At 37.0% G+C, this 21,468-nt stretch overlaps 2 protein-coding genes and 1 pseudogene across 7 annotated transcripts in view; 2 read left to right on the forward strand and 1 right to left on the reverse strand.

Annotated features, from left to right (window-relative positions):
• The first annotated feature begins 941 nt into the window (after window positions 1–941).
• On the forward strand, window positions 942–2,147 carry LOC147944029 (large ribosomal subunit protein P2z-like). Its single transcript, XM_087450371.1, has 4 exons — window positions 942–1,087; window positions 1,186–1,276; window positions 1,621–1,850; window positions 1,956–2,147. The coding sequence occupies exons 2-4, from the start codon at window positions 1,189–1,191 to the stop codon at window positions 1,980–1,982; spliced, it is 345 nt and encodes a 114-aa protein (XP_087306497.1). The 5' UTR covers window positions 942–1,087; window positions 1,186–1,188; the 3' UTR covers window positions 1,983–2,147.
• A 708-nt stretch (window positions 2,148–2,855) lies between these two features.
• Window positions 2,856–3,923, reverse strand: LOC147944030 (putative F-box protein At5g47300 pseudogene; annotated as a pseudogene).
• A 1,720-nt stretch (window positions 3,924–5,643) lies between these two features.
• Window positions 5,644–21,468, forward strand: part of LOC104786960 (V-type proton ATPase catalytic subunit A) — a 32,364-nt gene continuing 16,539 nt past the window's right edge. The window contains exons 1-69 of one of the 6 annotated variants that reach the window (XM_087450373.1): window positions 5,644–6,182; window positions 6,268–6,298; window positions 6,398–6,518; window positions 6,618–6,710; window positions 6,975–7,045; window positions 7,179–7,241; window positions 7,352–7,417; window positions 7,609–7,701; window positions 7,791–7,858; window positions 8,015–8,069; window positions 8,167–8,245; window positions 8,328–8,403; window positions 8,513–8,688; window positions 8,776–8,885; window positions 9,057–9,102; window positions 9,260–9,310; window positions 9,394–9,488; window positions 9,707–9,784; window positions 9,887–9,958; window positions 10,038–10,162; window positions 10,386–10,482; window positions 10,621–10,705; window positions 10,791–10,900; window positions 11,030–11,114; window positions 11,222–11,281; window positions 11,377–11,537; window positions 11,609–11,695; window positions 11,837–11,944; window positions 12,054–12,198; window positions 12,295–12,353; window positions 12,448–12,515; window positions 12,605–12,716; window positions 12,809–12,902; window positions 13,009–13,067; window positions 13,203–13,362; window positions 13,471–13,521; window positions 13,621–13,700; window positions 13,798–13,904; window positions 14,053–14,225; window positions 14,369–14,515; window positions 14,622–14,693; window positions 14,778–14,805; window positions 14,921–15,017; window positions 15,099–15,555; window positions 15,654–15,704; window positions 15,799–15,927; window positions 16,062–16,215; window positions 16,293–16,427; window positions 16,538–16,598; window positions 16,705–16,763; window positions 16,902–17,062; window positions 17,169–17,241; window positions 17,350–17,379; window positions 17,516–17,593; window positions 17,675–17,764; window positions 17,844–17,907; window positions 17,993–18,225; window positions 18,352–18,836; window positions 19,050–19,166; window positions 19,289–19,359; window positions 19,479–19,608; window positions 19,713–19,830; window positions 19,925–19,996; window positions 20,086–20,187; window positions 20,291–20,323; window positions 20,515–20,629; window positions 20,743–20,842; window positions 21,084–21,133; window positions 21,295–21,409. Coding sequence is in view for 1 of the 6 variants with exons in the window: in XM_087450420.1 (XP_087306546.1) it covers window positions 19,579–19,608; window positions 19,769–19,830; window positions 19,925–19,996; window positions 20,086–20,187; window positions 20,268–20,306; window positions 20,515–20,524 (315 nt within the window). In the remaining 5 variants the exon portion in view is untranslated. Of the gene's footprint in view, window positions 6,183–6,267; window positions 6,299–6,397; window positions 6,519–6,617; window positions 6,711–6,974; window positions 7,046–7,178; window positions 7,242–7,351; window positions 7,418–7,608; window positions 7,702–7,790; window positions 7,859–8,014; window positions 8,070–8,166; window positions 8,246–8,327; window positions 8,404–8,512; window positions 8,689–8,775; window positions 8,886–9,056; window positions 9,103–9,259; window positions 9,311–9,393; window positions 9,489–9,706; window positions 9,785–9,886; window positions 9,959–10,037; window positions 10,163–10,385; window positions 10,483–10,620; window positions 10,706–10,790; window positions 10,901–11,029; window positions 11,115–11,221; window positions 11,282–11,376; window positions 11,538–11,608; window positions 11,696–11,836; window positions 11,945–12,053; window positions 12,199–12,294; window positions 12,354–12,447; window positions 12,516–12,604; window positions 12,717–12,808; window positions 12,903–13,008; window positions 13,068–13,202; window positions 13,363–13,470; window positions 13,522–13,620; window positions 13,701–13,797; window positions 13,905–14,052; window positions 14,226–14,368; window positions 14,516–14,621; window positions 14,694–14,777; window positions 14,806–14,920; window positions 15,018–15,098; window positions 15,556–15,653; window positions 15,705–15,798; window positions 15,928–16,061; window positions 16,216–16,292; window positions 16,428–16,537; window positions 16,599–16,704; window positions 16,764–16,901; window positions 17,063–17,168; window positions 17,242–17,349; window positions 17,380–17,515; window positions 17,594–17,674; window positions 17,765–17,843; window positions 17,908–17,992; window positions 18,226–18,351; window positions 18,837–19,049; window positions 19,167–19,288; window positions 19,360–19,478; window positions 19,609–19,712; window positions 19,831–19,924; window positions 19,997–20,085; window positions 20,188–20,267; window positions 20,324–20,514; window positions 20,630–20,742; window positions 20,843–21,083; window positions 21,134–21,294; window positions 21,410–21,468 lie in introns of those variants that run through there. The other 5 variants (XM_087450375.1, XM_087450374.1, XM_087450376.1 and 2 more) reach the window with 5 other exon arrangements.

A 21,468-nucleotide genomic window follows, 5' to 3' on the forward strand; every position in this document is an offset into this window, starting at 1 on the left:
TAAGCAAGGCCCATATCCATGTGGCCACACAGGGCCGGCTCACCCCTGAAGCAGCCAAAGCATGTGCTTTAGGCCACCGAATATATCCTATATGTTTGGATTATTTCACAAAAGATTTCTTAGCTAAATTGGTTATGTAGTATGAGAAGAATGACTTTGACTTAGGTTCGAGTCTGGAACCACTAGCACACCACCATGTGGTTAAGTTAACGTCATTATTTATGTAACAACTTTTTTACATTAGTGGCATAGTCCGCCTTAATAAGCCAGTGAGCTCAACAAATTTAAGGAAACATTAGCGGCATAGTCATCGGATCCCATTAGAACTCTGCAGTTAAGTGTGCTTGGGCGAGAGTAGTACTAGGATGGGTGAACTTCCGGGAAGTCTTCGTGTTGCATTCCTCTCTCTTTTAATTAGTTCAAAAAAAAAAGCATTCTGAAGCTGTAATACTTCATTCCTCTATAACTTCAAATGAAATATTTGTAAAACATTAACCTATGAGATATTTTTAAAAACAATAACAATAATTATATATATATATATATAATTAATTATCTTGTAAAAAATATTAAAATACTTAAACAATTTATATATCTCATTAAATTAATATTTACCATTAATTTACTTATACCATTATTTTGTAATAATAATATTATTATATACTCTCTGTGTCCCAAATATATAAAATGCTTTAGGTTTTTTTCTTTGTTTTATTTTATTAATTTTTCTAAAATTTCTCTACATAATTTATATTAATAAAATAACAATACGATGCACTGTATACAAGAGAAAAAAAAAGTTTTGGTACTTCTCTTCTCGCTTCTCGGCATAGAAAAAATAATACCTGTAAATCGAAATCTAGAGCCCATACAAAATTGGGCTTAAAATAAAATAGGCCAAAATGAATTTAATCCCGGTTATATGATGATTTTTTTAAACCGGAGACTCTAATAAAAAAAAGAAACCCTAAGTGTATATAAATGATATAGTTTCCATTTTTTCCGTACTTCTTCATCATCGCCGTCTACAAAAATAAAACCCTAAACTCACACTCCGCCTCCTGCGAGATCCATCAACATTTCCTCAGTAAGTAAACGCGTTCGCCTCTTATCCATTTCTCCTCCTACGTAGTCAGTAGTCTTGTTGATTATTAATCTGGTTTGATGTTTTTTTGTACTCATCAGAAAATGAAGGTTGTCGCCGCGTTTTTGCTCGCCGTTTTGAGTGGGAAAGCTTCCCCAACCAGTACCGATATCAAGGATATTCTCGGATCAGGTTCGTTTCTTTGGTAGTAACTTCTAATTTTGAGCATTCGATTTTTTTTTTTTTTTAAAAATGGAGGAGAAAAATCGAGTTTATTATACATGGCTACTCTAGTTAGTGAGAGTTGTTGGTTTAATTACCATTTGCATATGTTTGCTACAAATGTGGAAGTAGTGTAAGTGAAAAGGTAATTGAATAAGAGGCATTTGTTGTATTGGTTTTGGACTGTGTTGTGAGGTTTAGTTAGTTCATGTATGTTTTCAAAGGATCATAGAAGGATTTAGTTAGGGATGAATGTAATTGGGGTTGAAGAATTGATTGAATGTGGTTTTGTTGTGTTGTTTGATTTTTTGCAGTTGGTGCTGAGACAGAGGACTCTCAGATTGAGCTTTTGTTGAAGGAAGTGAAAGGAAAAGACTTGACTGAGCTTATTGCTGCTGGAAGGGAGAAGCTTGCTTCAGTGCCGTCTGGTGGTGGTGGTGTTGCTATGGCTTCTGCTCCATCCGCTGGAGGAGGAGGCGGTGGTGCCCCTGCTGCTGAGTCCAAGAAAGAAGAGAAGAAGGAAGAGAAGGAAGAATCCGATGATGTAAGTTTTCTTTATATTTCTTTCGTCTGAGCGAGCTAACCTTAAAGGTCTCTTGAAATGAGATGGTGCTTACTTGTGTATTTTCTTGTGTGTTAATTTTTGCAGGACATGGGTTTCAGTCTATTCGAGTAAGCTGGTAGCAAACGAGTTCCGGTTTTGTTGTACCCTTTTGAAACCTATATGTTGTTGTTTAGTTTGTATTCCAATGCTGAGATTCTCAAGAGATTGTTGACTCCAAACGTCAGTCTCACTTGTGATTGGCATTTTATATTTCAATTCGAACTATTGCCTCGGTTACATCGTCTATGGTTTAACAGTCTCTTTCTTATTAACCTCCCTCAGTATATACTAACACTTGCCCGTTACTAAAGGTCTAAAAGCTAATGAGATCATACATATAAAGATTTTAGTATTTCAAATGCAACTTCCAACTTTCTTTTGAACAATAGCATCAACTGTAACATTGAATGTAAGTACGATTTTGGGTTCGGATTTGGTTTTCAGATTCTGTTAATATTGGAAATGTGAATCCATTCAAACACATTCGAGTTATGCTCGGATTAATAATTTTAATCTGGTTTGGGTCCGATTGGTTTATATTAACTTGGCTGATAATGATCAAACGTGATCTGAAAAGTCTATGGAGATAAAAGATTCCGAAACTAAATGTAACAATCCGTAAAGAAACTGTTTTAAAAATTAGGATAACCACAAACCCAAAGAGAGGAATGAGTAATGCCACTCCCTGTTTTATTGACTCACTAGTCCATCAATCTTTTACTCTTGGACCTCTGGCTGCTTCTTTCCACCTGATTGGTACTAGTGAGAATACAGGGAGTGGACTAGTGAGAAAACCACTTGTTATTAAAATACTAGTTTACTAAATATTCAAGGGACATGACCAAGATAGCTATGAAAAAAGAACTAAGCAAAAAAAAAAAAGCTTTACATGTAGCTGGATTTGAGTCACCAAGGGATTCACCACCAGTCTACTTACTTACACAGCTAGAACTGAGTCAAACTTGGAATATAATCAAACAAATTTGGCAGAGATGATGCGAATCCAGAATGCACCTGTTTTACATTATTGTCCTCTCCCACAATGTATACCACCTGTTTAATGCGAACTCCACTTCTCACTACCAAATGACACAACACAATAAATTTCTTCTCCTCATCCACCAAAAAACTTATATGGCCGAAAATACGAAGTTCAGGTTTCAAATCCACTGTTAAAAACTTGCTCCACGACACAACTTTGGTCTCATCGATCTTATTTGTCATCCATATCTCTGTTCTTGATGTATCTCTATGCTTTAATAACACAGAAAGTTTCTCTTCTCTAACAACGCTTAGAGAGAAGGCCTTATTGTAAAGACTCTGACATGGAAGAACCAAACGTGCAAATAGTTCTGTTGTATAGTCAAAACTTACTAAAAACATGCCGAGCTGTTCCTCATTTTCATCTGAAGCAAACCAGTAAGTCTTTCCCTTCAAAGACATGCCACAGTCATCATATTCCAATTCGCAGTCCAAATTAACATCAAGAGTCCTCCATAAATTAGTGTTGAACTCATAGATTTCAAATGCGTTCTTGTCACCATCACAACAAGACAAGATCTTGTAGCTAGTATTGCCATATTCGTTGTCTTGGTAGGATCCAAGAGCATAAGAACCTATCTTTGTTGGTTGGATCCACCTGGTTTGACCAGTACACGGGTTCCAAACCACGATTCTGTTGTATTCTCCGTTGTTGCATAACAATAAACCGTCGCAGTGAGAGACTTTAAAAATCTCGAAGTCACCTTGAGGGCCAGTTAGGCCGTGTTTACCTTTGATCTCTACAGATGGAACACCGTTAAAATTGATGCTCATCAAATAAACCCTATAGCACTGCTCCGACATGAGAACCAGAAACTGTTTTGCGGCTTTGTCCAAATGCTTTCTTGTGAATCTCTTCTTGGTGAATAATCTGTTCCATCGTTTGCATGCATATCGTAATTGGCTCAGATACGTGGCTGGAACGCGACAGAGTATCTCTTCTACCAAATCTTTGGGAAGATCCGACATAATTAGCAGCAAATGTGATCTCTCACACGGAAGAAAGTGCCGGCGGCTATGATTGTTATTTAGGGTTTTTTTTTCTTCTTCACTCTTAAGTCTTAACACCCCACACGACCGTTTCCTTTTTCTTTCATATAAGAATACCTATTTAAGATGGAAATGTATATTTCCTTTTGAGAAAATTAGGTAAAGGACAAGATTTTAGGAGGATATTAGTTTATTGACAAGAGTAGTACGTATGTGGAAACACTATTAGACAAGCTGGTTTGATCCTTTGGTTAAGTTAATTAGAATATATTTCCGGTTTAGCCTTAACCTTTGGTATATAAGTTTAAAATTTGTTACGATTAAGAAATAAGAAAGCTATTTCACAAATCTCTTTGTTCATCGATTCTAGCTATCGTTGTAAGCTGTTATTTCTCGGTTATTTCTTTACGCGAACCGAGAACCGTAATCTGCTTACTCGGTTTGATATGAAACCTAAAACTCTAGACAAAGGAAGATAACTTGTCGTGCAAGTACCAAATGTTTAGCAAAGAAACGTGGAAATTTATTAATTTAAAGTCTTAAACACCATAACAATATATAAAAGCACGCAAATCTGTGTATTCTACCTTTGATAGAGAGTTAAATAATAGATCATATTAATATCAAATAAATAAATTATTGACAAAGAAAAACTTAAGACATTGATTTGGTTCATGCAGGTCGATCGAATGACTTGGTAGTTGTCGCAGAGATGGGAGATGAAAAGGAATGAGAGAAACGCGGGAGTGATGAATAAGAGGAGTCGAAGAGGAACCATATATCCAAAGATTAGAATGTGTGGGATGGGATTTGTAAAGCCGATAACTTAGAATCCTCCACATATATATATTCACAATCCTTTGTCTTCGTTCTCCTTCTTCGTCTTCTTCATCTTCTTCATATTCCTATTCATGTTGCTTTCATGGCTCAATTAGCATGCAAGAGGATCGAAACAAACATGAAACAATGATTCGAGCTTTTTAATACTTTATTTGGTGAGAAATTAGACGATCGAAGTGAAAGAAGAGAGATGGTAGATTTAATATTAATTTTATTTTCGAGTGTATGAGTAGTACTGATTTAATTTGGTTTGCGTTGATTTTCTAGCAAACTATAATTTATTTCCGGTTTAGTTTGACTGACCAATGAATACATTTAAGTTGAATGAAAGAAAAGAAAAAAAAGAAAAAGGAAAAATGGAATGAATCGAGCATTCGCATAGCAGTTGGCAAAAAAAAAAAAAAAAAAGCAAAATAGAAGAAAAAGGGAAATTATGCATATTCGAAAAAAAATAAGAAGCCTTTGCTCGATATCGCGTCCTCAATCAATCGTGTTAAGTGTTTTCTGACCGTTGGAGAAGAGATCGTATGATGAGACCATGAAAAAGAAAAAAACTTTATATGAATCTCTCTCTAACGGTCACTTTAGAAATTTACCAAAGAAAAAAAGAAAAACTTTACATGAATCTCTCCAACGGTCACTTTTGATATGGACGCGCACGCTTCTTCTCTATGATTACGTCTTCAAGGGTTTTGTTTCTCTCTCTCTCTCTAGTACAGTATCTTCTCTCGCTCGGTCTGTTTCGTTGGTGGTTACATTCTTCTAAACTAGTCTCTCTGATGTTTTTCTTTGAATCGATCATTGGATTTTAATTCTTTTCTAGGGTTTGGTTCGTAACTTGTTGTTTCTGTTTATTTTCCAGACTTTTATCAATCGATGATGTTATAATGGGGCGACGGAAGAGCAAACTTGAACAAGGTCGCAGTCGCAGAGAAGAGAGGCGCAAGAAAGAACAAAATTGGTAAAGCTTTTAAATTTAATCTTTCAATGATCTCTCTCTCTCTCTCTCTACGATAAGGTAACAAATAAAACAACTCGAAAAACCCTAGATCCAGATCAAGGTCACCGAATCTTCCTAACCCTTGTTATTTGTTTGTGTTCACTTCATCATCGCTAACTCTAACATCTGTTCTGTTTTTTTTTTCCCTTGGGTCGTGAATGATGACGACGAAGATGATCGTTGAGGCCTGAAACGATTGCGTTTTGGAAATTCTGCGAATTGGGCTTTTGGTGTTAAGTTGGCGACCCATATTCTTCTTTAGGGTCCATTAATTGAGACGTCGTCATTTTTGGAGCATCGTCTTCTTCCATCCCTTTCTCTGAAATCAAAACGGAACTGAGGAGTGAGGAGTGAGGATCTGAGCTTTTGGTATTGATAAGAGGTACCTTATCGATTGAGGAGTGAGGATCTTCTAAATCTCTACCGATTCGCTTTAATTACAGCTTTGATTGATTTATTTGACTATTTCTCTCGTTGATGAGTCAGAACACAATCGTCGCCAACGTGCTTGCTTAAGGTAACAACATAAACTGGTTCTACTGATTTGATCGATGAATTTGCTTTTTTTTTGGGTTACATTTAAGGTTTTAATTATTTTGTGAATCCGATCATGGAGATTATCATCATTCAAGGAAGGTAGAGACCATGTACAACTAATTCCATTGAATGACACCATTCCATGAGCCAACGTCCAACAACAAGAAGAAGAAGAAGAAGAAGAAGAAGAAGACCTCCAGGTTTTATTTCATATCATCCTTCACTTATGTCTGATTCAATTTTATTATCTGTTCCTTGTGTTGCTTTGATATTTGTTTCAGTGTTTCTCTTCATATTAGATTTTTAAAACAATTTGCAATTTGCTTAACTGGGAATTGATAATGGTGCTGGTTGTTCCTGTTCTCCTACCGTCACACCACATTGATATAATGGTATGTCTGATTTAGCTTTATTTTTTGATGGTCTCACTATCTATTGATCTTACTTGTATTCTTGTTAATGACGAGATGTTGTGACTTGTGGATTGGATTGATTCCATATGGCAGGTAATGAATTCATTCGATGCCAAGATCTTCCAATTTCAGATTGCTGATGCGCTTTGATCAGATGTTATTTTGGCGAATTGGTTTTTCTTTTGGTGTTGCATTATAGCTCAATAAATGCTCACTGACTTGCTTCGTTTTTCTGCTTTGAAGGTGGCTTTCTCCATTGCGATTTATTCTGAGCCTGCCGTCGTTAAAGTACTTTAACGCCATACGTATCTCGGGTTAGTTATATGTTTCTTGTGTTGCTTTAAGATTTGCTAATAATGATCAGTGCTTCTTCGTATTATTAAATTTGAAAACAGTTTGCAATTTTATTAAATGGGAATTTTGTTGTTGTATTGACATGATATGAAGTGGAATTGATAATATGGTGTTGGTTGTTCCTGTTCTCCTAGTGTCATCACCACATTGATATAGGTATGTCTGATTTAGCCTTATTTTATGATGTCAAACTATTTCTCTTTGTGAATTCATTATCTTCATAAAATTGTTACCTTTGTGTGTGTGTTTTGATTGCATATCCACAGCCTGACATCCTTGTTCGTGGTTTTGCTGGTTGGAATTCTAGTTTTTCCTTCAAGGTCTTTCCAAAGGTACCCTCTCTTCTTATTGACACTCTTGTAGTCATTCCATCACTGATCGAATTGGTGATGGTTTTATTTGATGGATCTTTTTTCTCTTCTCTTGTCTACATCTTCAGGTAATAGTATTCTTCCTCTTTACCGATTTTTGTTTTCTTCTTTCTATATAAGTGAAAACACATCTCTGTCTCTCTTTGTTGCAGATCATGAGGAACCAGGATTACTGTGTTGGAGAGGTTCGAAGAGAAAAAAAAAATCATTGTGGGAGTGCGTTTGATTCCGAGTTCAACTTTCAGGTTACCTCACATCTGTACACCGTTTAGCATATCTGTTGTTTTATTTGATATCATCTTATTATTGGTCTTTTGTTTCTTGTGTTTCCCAGATGATGTTCTTGCTGTGTACACACATTCAGATGAGAGATCGATGATCCACAGATTCTTTCCTACACGAGTTTGTTCTTAAACTTTGTCGAGGCACCGGAGGGACTGATATGATAAATCTTTCTTCTGCTCTGTCATATTTTTACGTTTCTTCTGTGCTACATCTTTTTATTACCATCCGTCTTCATTACAACCACAAGTTAACCTTTGTTCTCTTATGTCTCAGTTTTTTCTTGAAGGATGCCTTTGATATGTCGTTGCTCCATGTTACCTCTTTCATGGTCTCTTCTTTCCCTTTGTTATATCCCAGGCAGCATCAAGAACCTGAAACCTCTTTATATATCTTCATGCTATTTACTTGTTATTATGTTGTTTCAGGTTTTGGATGATACTTTTATCGATGAGAGTGATGGCTTTTTGATGGACACGCTTCTTCTCTGTGCTACGTCTTTAAAGGGTTTTCTTCTTCCTCTTCACACGTCTTTTACTTATAATTTTTGTTTTGTTTTGTTCCTTACGTTTCTTTCTTCGTTTTGCAGGTCTTTTGGAAGCAAACCATGATCCAATCATCACGTATTCTATAATCCATGTTATTGTCTTCAAGCGTTCTCATGGGTTCCTTGCTCTAAACCCATCTCTATTTGATTATGTATTGTCTCTTTCGTTCGGTGGTTTTTTCTAATTACATGTTATTAACTTTTCGTTTTTTTTCTTCTTGGTTTAGATTTGAGGAGGATGATCCTGCGACTGATCGGTGATGGCTTTGACTGATCGTTGTCACTCTCTTACTCATGTTGCTCTTCTAGGGGTTGGTTTCTAAATTGAATCATTCAAGGCTTTGTTTATTATGTTCATGCGATTTTTAACTCTTCTTGGCTCTGTAACATCACTGTTGATATGGTATGTATTCTAATGATTTTTTAATCCTCTCTTCTTTGATTATGAAGGCTTTCTCTTATTATATATTCTACTCCTTTTTTATTATAGGGAATACGCTTTAGGGGAATGTCGATTCTTGAATGCCAGAAAACTCTTCAGCTCAATCTGGAGTAAAGCCCTTACCTGAGGGTCCTCTGTGGCTGCCGTTAACTGCAGAGGTTGGATAATCTTTTTAACATTTTCATACATAAATGGTCACGGGAATGTTTCTTACAATTTTTGTTTCCCTTATTATATGATCCTACGGTATAGTTCTGTCTCTTTTGATACAATTTTTGTTTCCCTTATTATATGATTCTAAGGTATAGTTCTGTCTCTTTTCGATATAGGGGCCAAACAAAGAGCAAGTTGAGGCTCATCGTGCGGGTGTGCCAGGTTTGTAGTTCATTTCTCTGCTCTGTGTTTTTTTGACCTCTAGTTTCATGAGTCATGACTCATCAAAGCATAGCAAAATAAGCCGGTGGTAATTATAAACTGAGTGTTCTGACTTTTGCAAATATAACTCTAGTTTATACCTAATTTTACATTGCAGAGAGTTGTAATGGTGGCGACGAGAGAAGAGAGCAGACATAAACTTAAACAGGTGAGCGTTACACTGGGGTTTTGTTGCAATGTAGATCAGAACTAAATTGCGACTGAGATTTTGGGTCTAATATGTTTTTGTAGGTATGTAGAATTAGGGTTCCTGGAGCTTCAAACTCAAACCCCTATGGGTTCCTTAAAATCAGATAGAGTATCTATCTGTGGTCCAATATTACTCGGTCAGGGTTTGTTCTCAGACCTCTATTTCATTGGAAAATCCTCTTCTCTTCTCCATTGACTATCTATCATGGTTTGATTTATTGATTTAACATGTATTTGACATAAAAGTTATAAAGGATATATATTCTTGCCAGACAAAAAGTTTTGACGTTTATGATTTGTTTGAACGACAGACAGTGGCTGGCTTATGATGATTATTTTGTTTCATATCTCACAGGAGGATTTTGAAGGCTATTGCGAGAATATCCGGTGATGTGTACATCCCTCGGGGGTGTTTCTGTCCCGATCAACTTTGGTAATGTGTGGTGTTTGACTGCATATGTCTCCCTATTTAAGTGTTCATTTGGTCTTAATTTTGATTCACTTATTAAACTGGTTTTGGTTGATAACATGTCAGAGCTGGCCTGTACGTACGCCTAGGCCAGTTGCATCAAAGCTTGCTGCCGATACTCCTCTACTTGCTGGGCAGGTAATTACTCAATTTTTTTTAAGCAGTGACAGTCAATTGAAGATGTGTGTTGTTGATTGCTTTCATTTCCTGTTGTCAGTGTGTTTTCGATCCCTTTTCACTTCTGTTCTTGGTTCCATCCCTGGTGATTCTGGCTGTGGGAAAGCTGTTATCAGTCAGGCACAGCCAAAAGATTATATATGGAAAACGTTAAACAGTGGCAAGGTAAACAAAATTATGCTCTGCTTATCCTTTTCAAAAGCCTAGATGCTCTGAAATGAAAGCTGGGAGTAATAGACCGTTTGTAATTTGTATTGCATGCTAACCACGACAGGCCATAACTTGAATCATTGTCCAATTAATGAATAAAAGCTTGGGATTATGTTTTGATTTTTGGCGTTGCTTGTGAATGTTGCTAGGAAATTTTTAATAAACATTTGTCGTGCAGGTCGTTCCACGATATGGCCATGTTTTTTTTTGGCGTTTCACCTCCTGGAGGAGACTTTTCAGATCATGTGACTTCTGCAACCCTTCGTATTGTGAAGGTAGTTATGTCGTTCATGGCTGCTTCCCTATCTTCTACATATTCATATATCTCGATTGAGATAAACCAGATGGTGTTTGGTTTTAGAACTGCCGCAGACTCGTATTAGCATTGTTTTTCTTTTTCTTTTCTTCTGCAGGTCTTCTGAGGTTTGGACAAAAAGCTTGCCCAGAGAAAACATTCTCCCTCTGTCGATTGGTTGATTTCCTACAAAGTATTCAACGGTATGCTTACGTATTCTCAGTTCAAACCTGTCTTGGTTTACTCTCTCAAAGTATATAACAAGTTGCTTTTTTACTTTTTCTTTAGGCATTGAAATATTTCTATAAGAAGTTCGATCAAAATTTCATCAACATCATCAGGACAAAGGCCAGAGAGGTTTTGCAGAGGAAAAAGACGATCTTGATGAAATTGTCCAGGTACGTGTCACTTCAGAGAATCTATCTTACTCGGCAGGGTTTGTTCTCACACCTCTATTTTATGGCCAAATCCTCTTCTCTTCTCCATTGACTATATCACCTGATGATTTTGTTCTTTCTCTCTCTCAGGTTCCGAACCCAACACTGCAGTCAAGTAATGTCCAAGGAGCCTTCTTCAATCGGGCTCTTACTTAAGCTCCTCTCTAAACCAGAGGTTTGCTTTTTATACATCTTTGCATATAATTTGGTCTCATTCCTCTCTTCACCATCGTTGTTGCTTGTTGGTTTGGTCTAACTTCTTTTTTTTATCTGGTGTTTCAGGATCTCCGGTTCTTGGTGTGGGGTTTTACTGCATCTTTGGCCAAAGCGTCAGGATCACAGGTTATGCTTTTTAATGGTTGTTACTTTGACGTTTGATTGAGCTTAATTCAGGTTATGCAACTTAATTTCATCTTTTTTTTTCTTGATTAATTCAGATATGGTGCAAGTGAGGATGGTTTTTCTAATTTTTGTGTGTTGATTGATTGTCTCACTAATTCTAGGGAAAGGAGTGTCACAAACATAGCCGCTAGCGAGCTCTACCAATGCATGAATTAGACCATGAGCAAACGCCCAAGAAGAAGAAGAACTCCTCAAGGTTTTGTTTCAAATCATCCATCACTATTGTTTAAGTTCAACTACTTCTTTTAACCATTCTTGTTATTGCAGGATAAAGTGCCGTATTAGAACCAGTAGCTACACCACAGAGAAAGCCTCAGTAAATAACAAGTTACTCCTACCGAAGCAATCACAGAGGTAAACAAACTTCTGCGTTGCTTAGCCTTAGGGTTGATGATGACCCAAACAATAACGACATCAATAGAATTTGATAAACGAACGATCACCTTCTCTTCTCTTTTCTTGTCTTATAACTCTTGAGTATCGTTGATGAATTAGCTGGATATGGTGCCAAGTGAGTATCAGAGCGGACGAACGTTATTTGTTTCCATGACGTTTCTTCTTCTTCTTCAACTGGATTTATCTGATTTGATCGAGCAAGTAAAGGTATAACAATTCTAGGGTCTTTATTAAGGGGTTTTCTCTTTAATTGGCTCTTTCTATTAGAATTACAAATTAGCATATGATGGTTCTACTTCTTGCACTCTTTTTGCAGATCATGGAGATGCTTTCAAGAATTAAAACTAATTCTATTGGATTGATGGTGTTTGACCAAGTACAGGTTTACAGACCACCCGTGGCCTAACGTTGATGCTCTTAGTAGAGTGCTGCTGAACTATTATCGTCTAACCGAAAGAAAGGTACAAAACTGCATCTTTATCACTTAAGCCTGACTAACCACAGGCCTTGTTTTACTGAATCTTGGTTATAATTAATAGAGTGACCTTTTGTTTCAGATTTAGATACTACACTGTGCTTTTTGGCTGTCTCAAGGGATCTCGTCATCTGCTCACAGGTACATACACAGACATAATTTCGGGCTATTGACAGTTCTCTTTGAATAAACCCACACTCATCTTTGTGATGCTGTTTTCTCTTTCTCTTTTCAGGTGATATGGGACCGGGCTCTTCGACTGCCACTAGAGCGGCCAAAGAGTGTAAACATGTCCTCCCAAAGGTGAAACTTTGCAACTTCGTGGGGCTCTTAAGCTCCTCTACATCTCTCAGAGTGAGTCTGTCCCAGCTCTTGAAAAATATTGTCTTTAGGAGTTCCAGCCCAACAAATTTGAGAGAAAGAAACAGAGAGAGATCGTTCTAGTGGCGACAAGAGAGCAACATGATGATGGTTCGAACTTACTACTCAACCGATCCATGAATTGTGAGCCGAATTTGCTTTCTAAATTTGTTCTTGTTTCTTTTTTTTTTTTTTTTTATCGAGCTTGAGATTTTGGGTTTAATATGTTTATGTAGGTATGGAGAATTAGGGTTCCTGGAGCTTCGAACCTCAATGCCATGCGTTCCTTATTCCAGATAAAGTATCTATCTATGGGTCCAATATTAGTCGGTCAGGATTTGTTCTCAGACCTCTCTATTATATTATTGGCAAATCCTCTTCTCTTCTCCATTGACTATCTATCACCTGATGATTTTGTTTGCTATCTCTCTCATAGGTTTCGAGCCAGCTAAGCAATGACCACTATCTTGGAGGAGATTTCTGCCATGATCCAAGGTTAGTTTGTTTGATCTCTTGTCCTTCTTTGTTTAATTTTACTTTACTTAGAGAACTCTTCACTTTCCCCATCGCTAACTCTAACCTCTGCTCGGTTGTTACCTTTGGTCTTGTCGTGACTCGTGAATGATGAAGAATATGATCGTTGTGGCTTGAAACGACAGTGTTTTGAAAATTCTATGAATTGTGCTTTTGGTGTTAGTTGGCAGCCCACATATTCTTATCCTTCCTTCCCCTTTGTTTGAAATCAAAACGGAACAGAGGAGTCAGGACTGAGCTTTGGTATTGATTAGAGGTACCTCCTTATTCCTTATTCCTTCTTTTTCCAATTCTCCATGATTCTTTTTTTTTTGTTATTGAGTTGTGGTGTGTGATTTGAAATTTCTTTTCATCTGATTCTCAGAATCCTTGAAGCATTATAATGGCGACGTGAGAGCAAACAAGTCAGAGAGTGGTATGTATCTTTTTTTTTTGTGTGTTCTTCTTATAAATCTATATGGTTTTGACTGAGTTAGGACATATGGGTCTGTTTCTTTTTGATTCTGTGGAACAGGTGGGCTTTGATTGATTTATTTAACTCTCTCTCTCTCTCGTTGATTCAGAACACAATCGTCGCCAACGTGCTTGCTTAAGGTAACAACAGAAACTGGTTCTACTGATTTGATCGATGAATTTGCTTTTATTTTTGGTTACAATTACAATTTAATGGTTTAGTTATATTGTGAATCAGGTCAAGGAGATCATCATTGAAGGTAGAGAGCATAAACAAATAATTCCGTAAATGACACCATTCTATGAGCCAACGTCCAAGAAGCAGAAGAAGAAGAACACCTCCAGGTTTCATTTCATATCATCCTTCACTTATGTATGATTTTGTGTTATTATTTGTTCCTTGTGTTGCTTTGAAATTTGTTAATGATCAGTGTTTCTCTTCATATTAAATTTTGAAAACAATTTGTTTTAGCTGGGAATTTTATTGTTGTAGGGACCTGAGACGAAGTGGAATTGATAATGATGCTATTTGTTCCTGTTCTCGTATGTCTGGTTTAGCCTTATTTTATGATTTCAAATTCATTATCTTCAGAAAGTTGGTACCATTGTGGGAGTTCGTTTGTTCTTCTATCTTATCCTCTCATGCAAAAGACTCGACAAATTCAGGTATTCATCCCGTATTCCCTCCCAAATCTGTTGCAATCAGTTTGTTTAATATTACTCCATTAAATATTTCGGGTTCCTGAGATTTGGACTGTGCTATTCGGGAGTCTTACAACATTACTTTGCTATGTTATTGAAATTTTCAGTTAACTGTAATGTCGCTGATCTTCCTAGTGATGTTGGCCTGCATGTTTTAACTTTTAAGCCTAAGACCCTATATTTTAGTGGAGGAGGATGCTTTGATCGGCTGGTGATGGTTTTGATGGATCGTTTTCTCTGCGCTACATCTTCAGGTAGTCTTCTTCCTCTTAACTGATTTTTTTCTAGGGATTGGTTTCCAAATTGCATAGGTAGCTTTATGTATGTTCATGCTAACTACTTGTTGTTATGCTGTTTCAGGTTTCGGATGATGCTTTTATCGATGAGAGTGATGGCTTTGATGGACACGTTTCTGTGCTACTTCTTCAAATGGTTTTGTTCTTCCTCTTAACACGTCTTTTACTTCTTTTTTTTTTTGTTTTGTTTGTTCCTTACGTTTCTTTCTTCGTATTGCAGGTCTTTTGGAAGCCTTGAGTATCCAGTAGTATGATCTTCTCTAAACATAAATCCTTCATGTTTAATACCGCGACCTGGACTCTTTGAACCTTTACATGGTTCTGCACCCAATACTGCTTGACAGGTTCTAACTTTATTTTCAGATCAATTGGTTCCTACTATAGCTTTCCTGGTCTCTCTGTGTGTCAAATGTAAATGGAATTTTGGGTGGTGGTTTCCTCGCTGCTGGATTATATTTGAGTAAACTCTTACCTACTTGTCATTTTCGCATCTTTTATCTCACCATTATATTCAAATTTTAATGTGATTTGTTATCTGCAGATTGTATTGTTACAGGAGGCTTCCTTCAACATTGGCGCATCTATAGAGAATGGAGATATTGATTCAGGATGCTAAGGCAAAGGCGACAGCATTCAGTACTTGTAGTTTATTATGCTGAATTTGTAATGCATCTCATCGTGTGCATGTGGTACTTCCTTTGAGTTTGCTAAGGAGGGTAGAGGGACTCCTGCAGAAACATAAGTAATCAAAGAAGTGAAGAGTTATAAGAAAATCCTTGATGACCCCGTGAAACTAACACTCTTTATAACCAAGAGGTTTTCGGGTTCCTGAGATTTGGACTGTGCCATTCGGGAGTTTTACAACATTATTTTGCTATGTTATTGAAATGTTCAGTTAACAGTAATGTCACTGATCTTCCTAGTGATGTTGGCCTGCATGTTTTAACTTTTAAGCCTACGACCCTATATTTTAGTGGAGGAGGAGCTTTGATCGGCTGGTAATGGTTTTGATGGATCGTTTTTGTCTCTCTGCGCTACATCTTCAGGTAGTCTTCTTTGGTTATAATTAATAGAGTGGCCTTTCTTTCAAATGTAGATACTACACTGCTTTTTGGCTGTCTCAAGGAGTCTCGTCATCTGATCACAGGTACATCCACAGCCATACTTTTGCACTATTGACAATTCTCTTTGAAAAAAACCACACTCCTCTTTGTGATGCTGTTTTCTCTTTCTCCTTTCAGCTGATATGGGACCGGGCTCTTGGACTGCCACTAGAGCGGAGAGTGTAAATATGGAGAGGTTACATGGCCTCCAAAAGGTGAAACTTTGCATCTCCGTGGGGCTCTTAAGCTCTCCCTAAACCACCATAGGTTTGCTTTTTTACTTTCTTACATCTTCTCATATAATTTTGTCTCATTGCTCACTTCACCATCATTGTTGTTGGTTGATATCAATAGATTGAAAATCATGGATTGGGTCTAACTTCCTTAATCTTGTGTTTTAGGATTATCCGGTTCCTTGTTTCAGGTTGGTGTCCCAGTTTTATAGCAGAGACTAGACTGATGTGAAACCTGCAGATCTAGCGAAAGCAAGGTCTAGAAAAAGCTAAAATGGGTAGTGTCTATGTAGTAATCATGCCTACTGCAGGGAGGCTTCAGGTAATCTTTTGTCTTTGAGAGTAATTGTAATATAAATCTATTCCAGCTTTAGTCATGAACTTAACTCTTTGTGACAGACAAATGCATGATGGATGTTTTAAAAGACATGAAGAAATTTAGTTACATGTTACTAATCTTACAATTGATTGGTGATGGCTTCGACTGATCCCTGTCAGATGTCACTCCTATTCATGTTATTCTTCTATGGTTTGGTACCTAAACTGAATCCCTTAAAAGCTTTTCTTATTATGTTTTCATGCGATTTTTACCTCTCCATGGATTTGATCGAAACTGAGATTTTGGATTCAATATGTTTCTGTAGGTATGGAGAATTAGGGTTCCTATAGCTTCGAACCTCAATGCCATGGGTTCCTTATTACTCGGTCAGGGTTTGTTCTCAGACCTCTCTATTATATTATTGGCAAATCCTCTTCTCTTCTCCATTGAGTATCTATCACCTGATGATTTTGTTTGCTATCTCTCTCATAGGTTTCGAGCCAGCTAAGCAATGACCACTATCTTGGAGGAGATTTCTGCCATGATCCAAGGTTGGTTTGTTTGATCTCTTGTCCTTCTTTGTTTAATTTTACTTTACTTAGAGAACTCTTCACTTTCCCCATCGCTAACTCTAACCTCTGCTCGGTTGTTACCTCTGGTCGTGTCGTGACTCATGAATGATGAAGAAGATGATCATTGTGGCTTAAAACGACAGTGTTTTGAAAATTCTAGGAATTGTGCTTTTGGTGTTAGTTTTGCGGCCCATATTCTTCTTCTTCTTCCTTCCCCTTAGTCTGAAATCAAAACGAAACAGAGAGGAGTCAGGACTGAGCTTTGGTATTGATTAGAGGTACCTCCTTATTCCTTCTTCTTCTAAATCCCTATGATTCTTTTTTTTTTGTTACTTCTTTTTTTTTGTTTTGTTTGTTCCTTACGTTTCTTTCTTCGTATTGCAGGTCTTTTGGAAGCAAACCATGATCCAATCATCACGTTTCTAAACCATGTTATTGTCTTCAAGCGTTCTCATGGGTTCCTTGCTCTAAACTCATCTCTATTTGCTTCTTTATTGTCACTTTGGTTCGGTGGTTTTGTCTTATCTTCTAGTTACATAATGTCGTTTTTGTTTTGTTGGTTTAGATTTGTGGAGGATGATCCTGCGATTGATCGGTGATGGCTTTGACTTATCGTTGTCACTCTCTTACTCTTGTTGCTCTTCTAGAATTTGGTTTCTAAATTGATCATTCAAGGCTTTTTTTATTATGTTCATGCGATTTTTAACTCTACTTGGCTCTGTTAATTATAGATTGTGGAGGAGGATGCTTTGATCGGTTGGTGACTGTTTTGATGGCTTGTATTTGTCCTCTCTGCGGTACATCTTCAGGTAGTCTTCTTCCACTTAACCGTTTTTTTCTGTTTCTTTCTATATAAAGTGAAAAAACACCTATGTCTCTCTTTGATGCAGATCATGAGGACCTAGGATTACTGTGTTGGAGGTTCAAAGAGAAAAAAACAAAAATTGTGGGAGCGTTTGATTTCTGAGTTTAACTTTCAGGTTGCCTCGCATTTTTACACCTTTTTGCCTATCGGTTTAATATGTATTTTTAACGAAAATGTATTTGTCTTTGATGCAGATCGTGAAGGCACTGGGAGGACTGATGTGATAAAATCTTACCTTTGGTCTGTCATCTTTTTAAGGTTTCTTCTTCTGTGCTACATCTTTGTATTACCATCCGTTTCCATTACAACGACAAGTTAACCTTTGTTCTGTTTTATGTCTCAGTTTATCTTGTAGGAGGATGCCTTTGATCTGTCGTTGCTCCCTGTTGCCTCTTTGACAGTCTCCTCTTTCCCTTTGTTATATTCTTACTGATCACACAGATCAACTAATGTTTTTCTTTGCTTGTGTTAGATCGTGGAGGTTAAGGACCTTGTTGGAGGGAAGGATGGTTTGAGAGTATATAACTTCGAGTTTCTAGTTACTTCACATCAATACTAATGGCTATTTTTGGTGAGGTATATATGTTCACCTATACTAATTGATGTTTTTATAGGGTTTGGTTTTAAAATATTGCGCATAAGTTGCTTTGTTTTGTATATATGTTCATGTGATTTTTATTGTCGTTATGTACTTTATTTCAGGTTTTGGATCGGATGATGTCTTTTATGGGATCATGCTTTGATGGAAACGCTTCTTCTCCGTTCTAACGTCTTCAGGGGTTTTGATGATGGAAACGCTTATTCTCCGTGCTAACGTCTTCGTAACGGTTTTGGTCTTACTCATAAGTCTTAACACTGGGCTCGGTTTAAGAATTATGGGAATTGGGCTCTGGTGTTAGTTGGCCCACCATAATTCTTTATTTCTTCTTTTAGGGTCCATTAGTTGATGAGACGCTGTCGTTTTGGAGCATCGTCTCCTTCCATCCCCTTGCTGAAAACAAAACGGAACGGAGGACTTGAGGAGTGACGACTGAGGAGTGAGGATCTGAGCTTTAACATAATTTGTTCTCTATTTTTTTCTCATCCAGTCCAGTTTCATGATTCGATTTCCTGCCTGGGGTTTGGAGGAAGAACATCTGATGGTTCTGTGTCTCCTCATGCTTCTTACAACATTATACGGCGACGAGGTAACGTACTAGACATAAAAAAACTGTTCTGCCTTTTTTTCTTTTTCATTGAAACTGTTATACTATATGTGTGCATACATAACATACTGATGTATAATACATTATACGGAAGTTTTTGTCTCTTTTTTTATAATTTCAGAACCATGAAACATTGCATTCACCAAATCGCATGTTAAGTTGTCACATAGATTCATATTCTCTTTTCTTTTTCAGGTTGTTGGAGTTTATGCTATGTTTCTCCAGCGGGATCCATACAAAGTCCTTCGGTTTCCATCTGCTTACACACAATTTGTACTTCTGGTACTGCTTATCCTGCCTTAATTAGCTCAGGTTCTTTCTTAGTTTCCTTCTTCTTCGGATAGAATTTGTATTAGTTTGAAACTGATTTTAGGTAGACACTGAGTTTTTATCTTGTCCTTGTATGTTCCCGTTGTCTGTTTTTTTTTTAACAGGATATTTCTTGCTATTTGGCTCTGGAGCTTGGGATAATCAAAGATCAAACGTTTTGCTGATGCAAGAGACTGTAAGCTTGGGATATGATTTGAGTTTCTCAGTTGTGTTTCATTCCTGTGTCCCCATTTACTCTCTCGTTGATGGCTAATAGACTTTTCATTTATTCTACATTTTTTTTTTTTTTTGCAGGCTCAAGGACGTTAACCAAGCTTGTGGCCAATTTGATAACAACACAGTCTGGTGCAGGCCGTGTCCTTGCTTGTCATCTTCAATCCGTCCGAGACAGTCTATGGGCTACTTTGATCATGTTTATGGCCAGGTAAAGTTTCCTATCTTTTGATTCCTCATAGCATTGACTTCCCCTTTTCTGACTATGTATTTTCTTATCGCTACTTCTTTTTCTACTTTATTATTCATGAACAGCCTGTGATACTTCATTACAATTAATAAGGCCATACTCTCTGATGATTTGGTGGTAGTTTCACTTCATGTTGGTAGTGTCGCGCGAGGGCTCGTCCCATAATCTTTCACAATGCTTCAGGTTTGCATGAATCTATAATTTTCCTACTTGCAAGCCTAATTTTTTTAAGCTATTTGGTTCACTTATTAAATTTGTTTGGTTGATAATATGTCAGAGCTGGCTTGTACGTATGCCTTGGCCAGTTGCTTCAAAGCTTGCTGCTGATACTCCTCTACTTACTGGGCAGGTAATTACTCAATTAATATATTTTTTTTTACAACCAAGATAGTCAATTAAAGATGTGTGTTGTTGATTGCTTTCTTTTCCTGTTGTCAGCGTGTCCTTGATGCCCTTTCCCCTTCAGTTTGTGGTGGAACCTGCGCCATTCCTGGTGCTTCTGGCTGTGGGAAAATTGTTATCAGTTATGCACTTTCCAAGGTTTGACACTTTGGTTTTGTTCCACTTAAAGTTACTGAATATTTTGAGTTTCCAATTCTAATTTGTTCTTATCTATATAGTACCTCTTACTCCGATGTTGTAGGTAATGAACTTATCAGGTGATGCTAAAGGGAAGGTAGCTATAATGTGATCATGTTTTAGCTTTTATATATGTCTCAAGCTTGATCCAACTGTGTAGTAAACTTGATATTTGAATTTGATGTCTGCATAGTAAAAGTCTGCTTCAAAGAATAGTTTGCTTTTTCCTTTTTTGATATTGCTTTTCTAGTTCCCTCTTTCCTCATAAGTTTTTTTTTCCAATTTCAGGACCGTCTGACGACACTCAAGTCAGAATATTTCTTTCTATCTGGGTATAGAGCTTGGGAGAATCAAGATTAAACGTTTTGCTGATGCTGGGATCTATGCTCAGCTGCAAGAGAGTGTAAGGGGATGTTATAAGAGTTTGTCAATTGTTTCATTCTTGTGGCCCCATTTAGTTTCTCGTTGATGGCTAACAGACTTTTTATATGACTTTTATTCTACAATTTTTTGCAGGCTCAAGGACGTGAATCTGTTGCAGCCAACCTTGTTGCAGATTTGACATTGCAGGTCAGTTATAAGTCTGTAATGGTGGACGACATGATTGACACAGAAGGTGAGTTATAATTCTCTATCTATCTGCACATATTATATTTCCGTGTCACCGCATGTGATCATTTAGTTTTCAGCTTTTATTCATTTATGTCTCAAGCTAGATCCAAATGCTTACTAAACTTGATATTTGAATTTGATGTATGCAAAAGTCTGTTTGAAAGATTGGTTTGTGTTTTCCTTCTTAATATTGCTTCTGGAAGTGCTGGTTGTGGGATTGTTTGTTTATTTCGTTTAAATGGTAGCAATGCAGGACCTAAAGTCGCAGCTGCAAGAGTTAATTATGGAACAGCAGGTTAGTGTAGACCCCCGTTTGTATAAATGTTTTTAAAAATGAAGTTGTTAAGTATTTGTTCTGATGGTTGAGATTGTTCTTAAATGCTACTTCCAACGATTCAACGAATATATTTTTCTTTTCTAGTTCCCTCTTTCCTCATAAGATTTCCCCAATTTCAGGACCATATGATGAAACTCAAGTCAGAATATTTCTTGCTATATGGGTTTGGAGCTTGGGAAAATCAAGATTAAACGTTTTGGTGATGCTGAGATTTAAGCTCAGCTGCAAGAGAGTGTAAGGGAATGTTACTTTCTCGTTGATGGCTAACAGACTTTTTATATGATTCCTCAAGG

This window comes from Camelina sativa, chromosome 5, assembly GCF_030686135.1.
Source record: "Camelina sativa cultivar CO46 ecotype springtype chromosome 5, ASM3068613v1".
Lineage (NCBI taxonomy): Eukaryota > Viridiplantae > Streptophyta > Magnoliopsida > Brassicales > Brassicaceae > Camelina > Camelina sativa.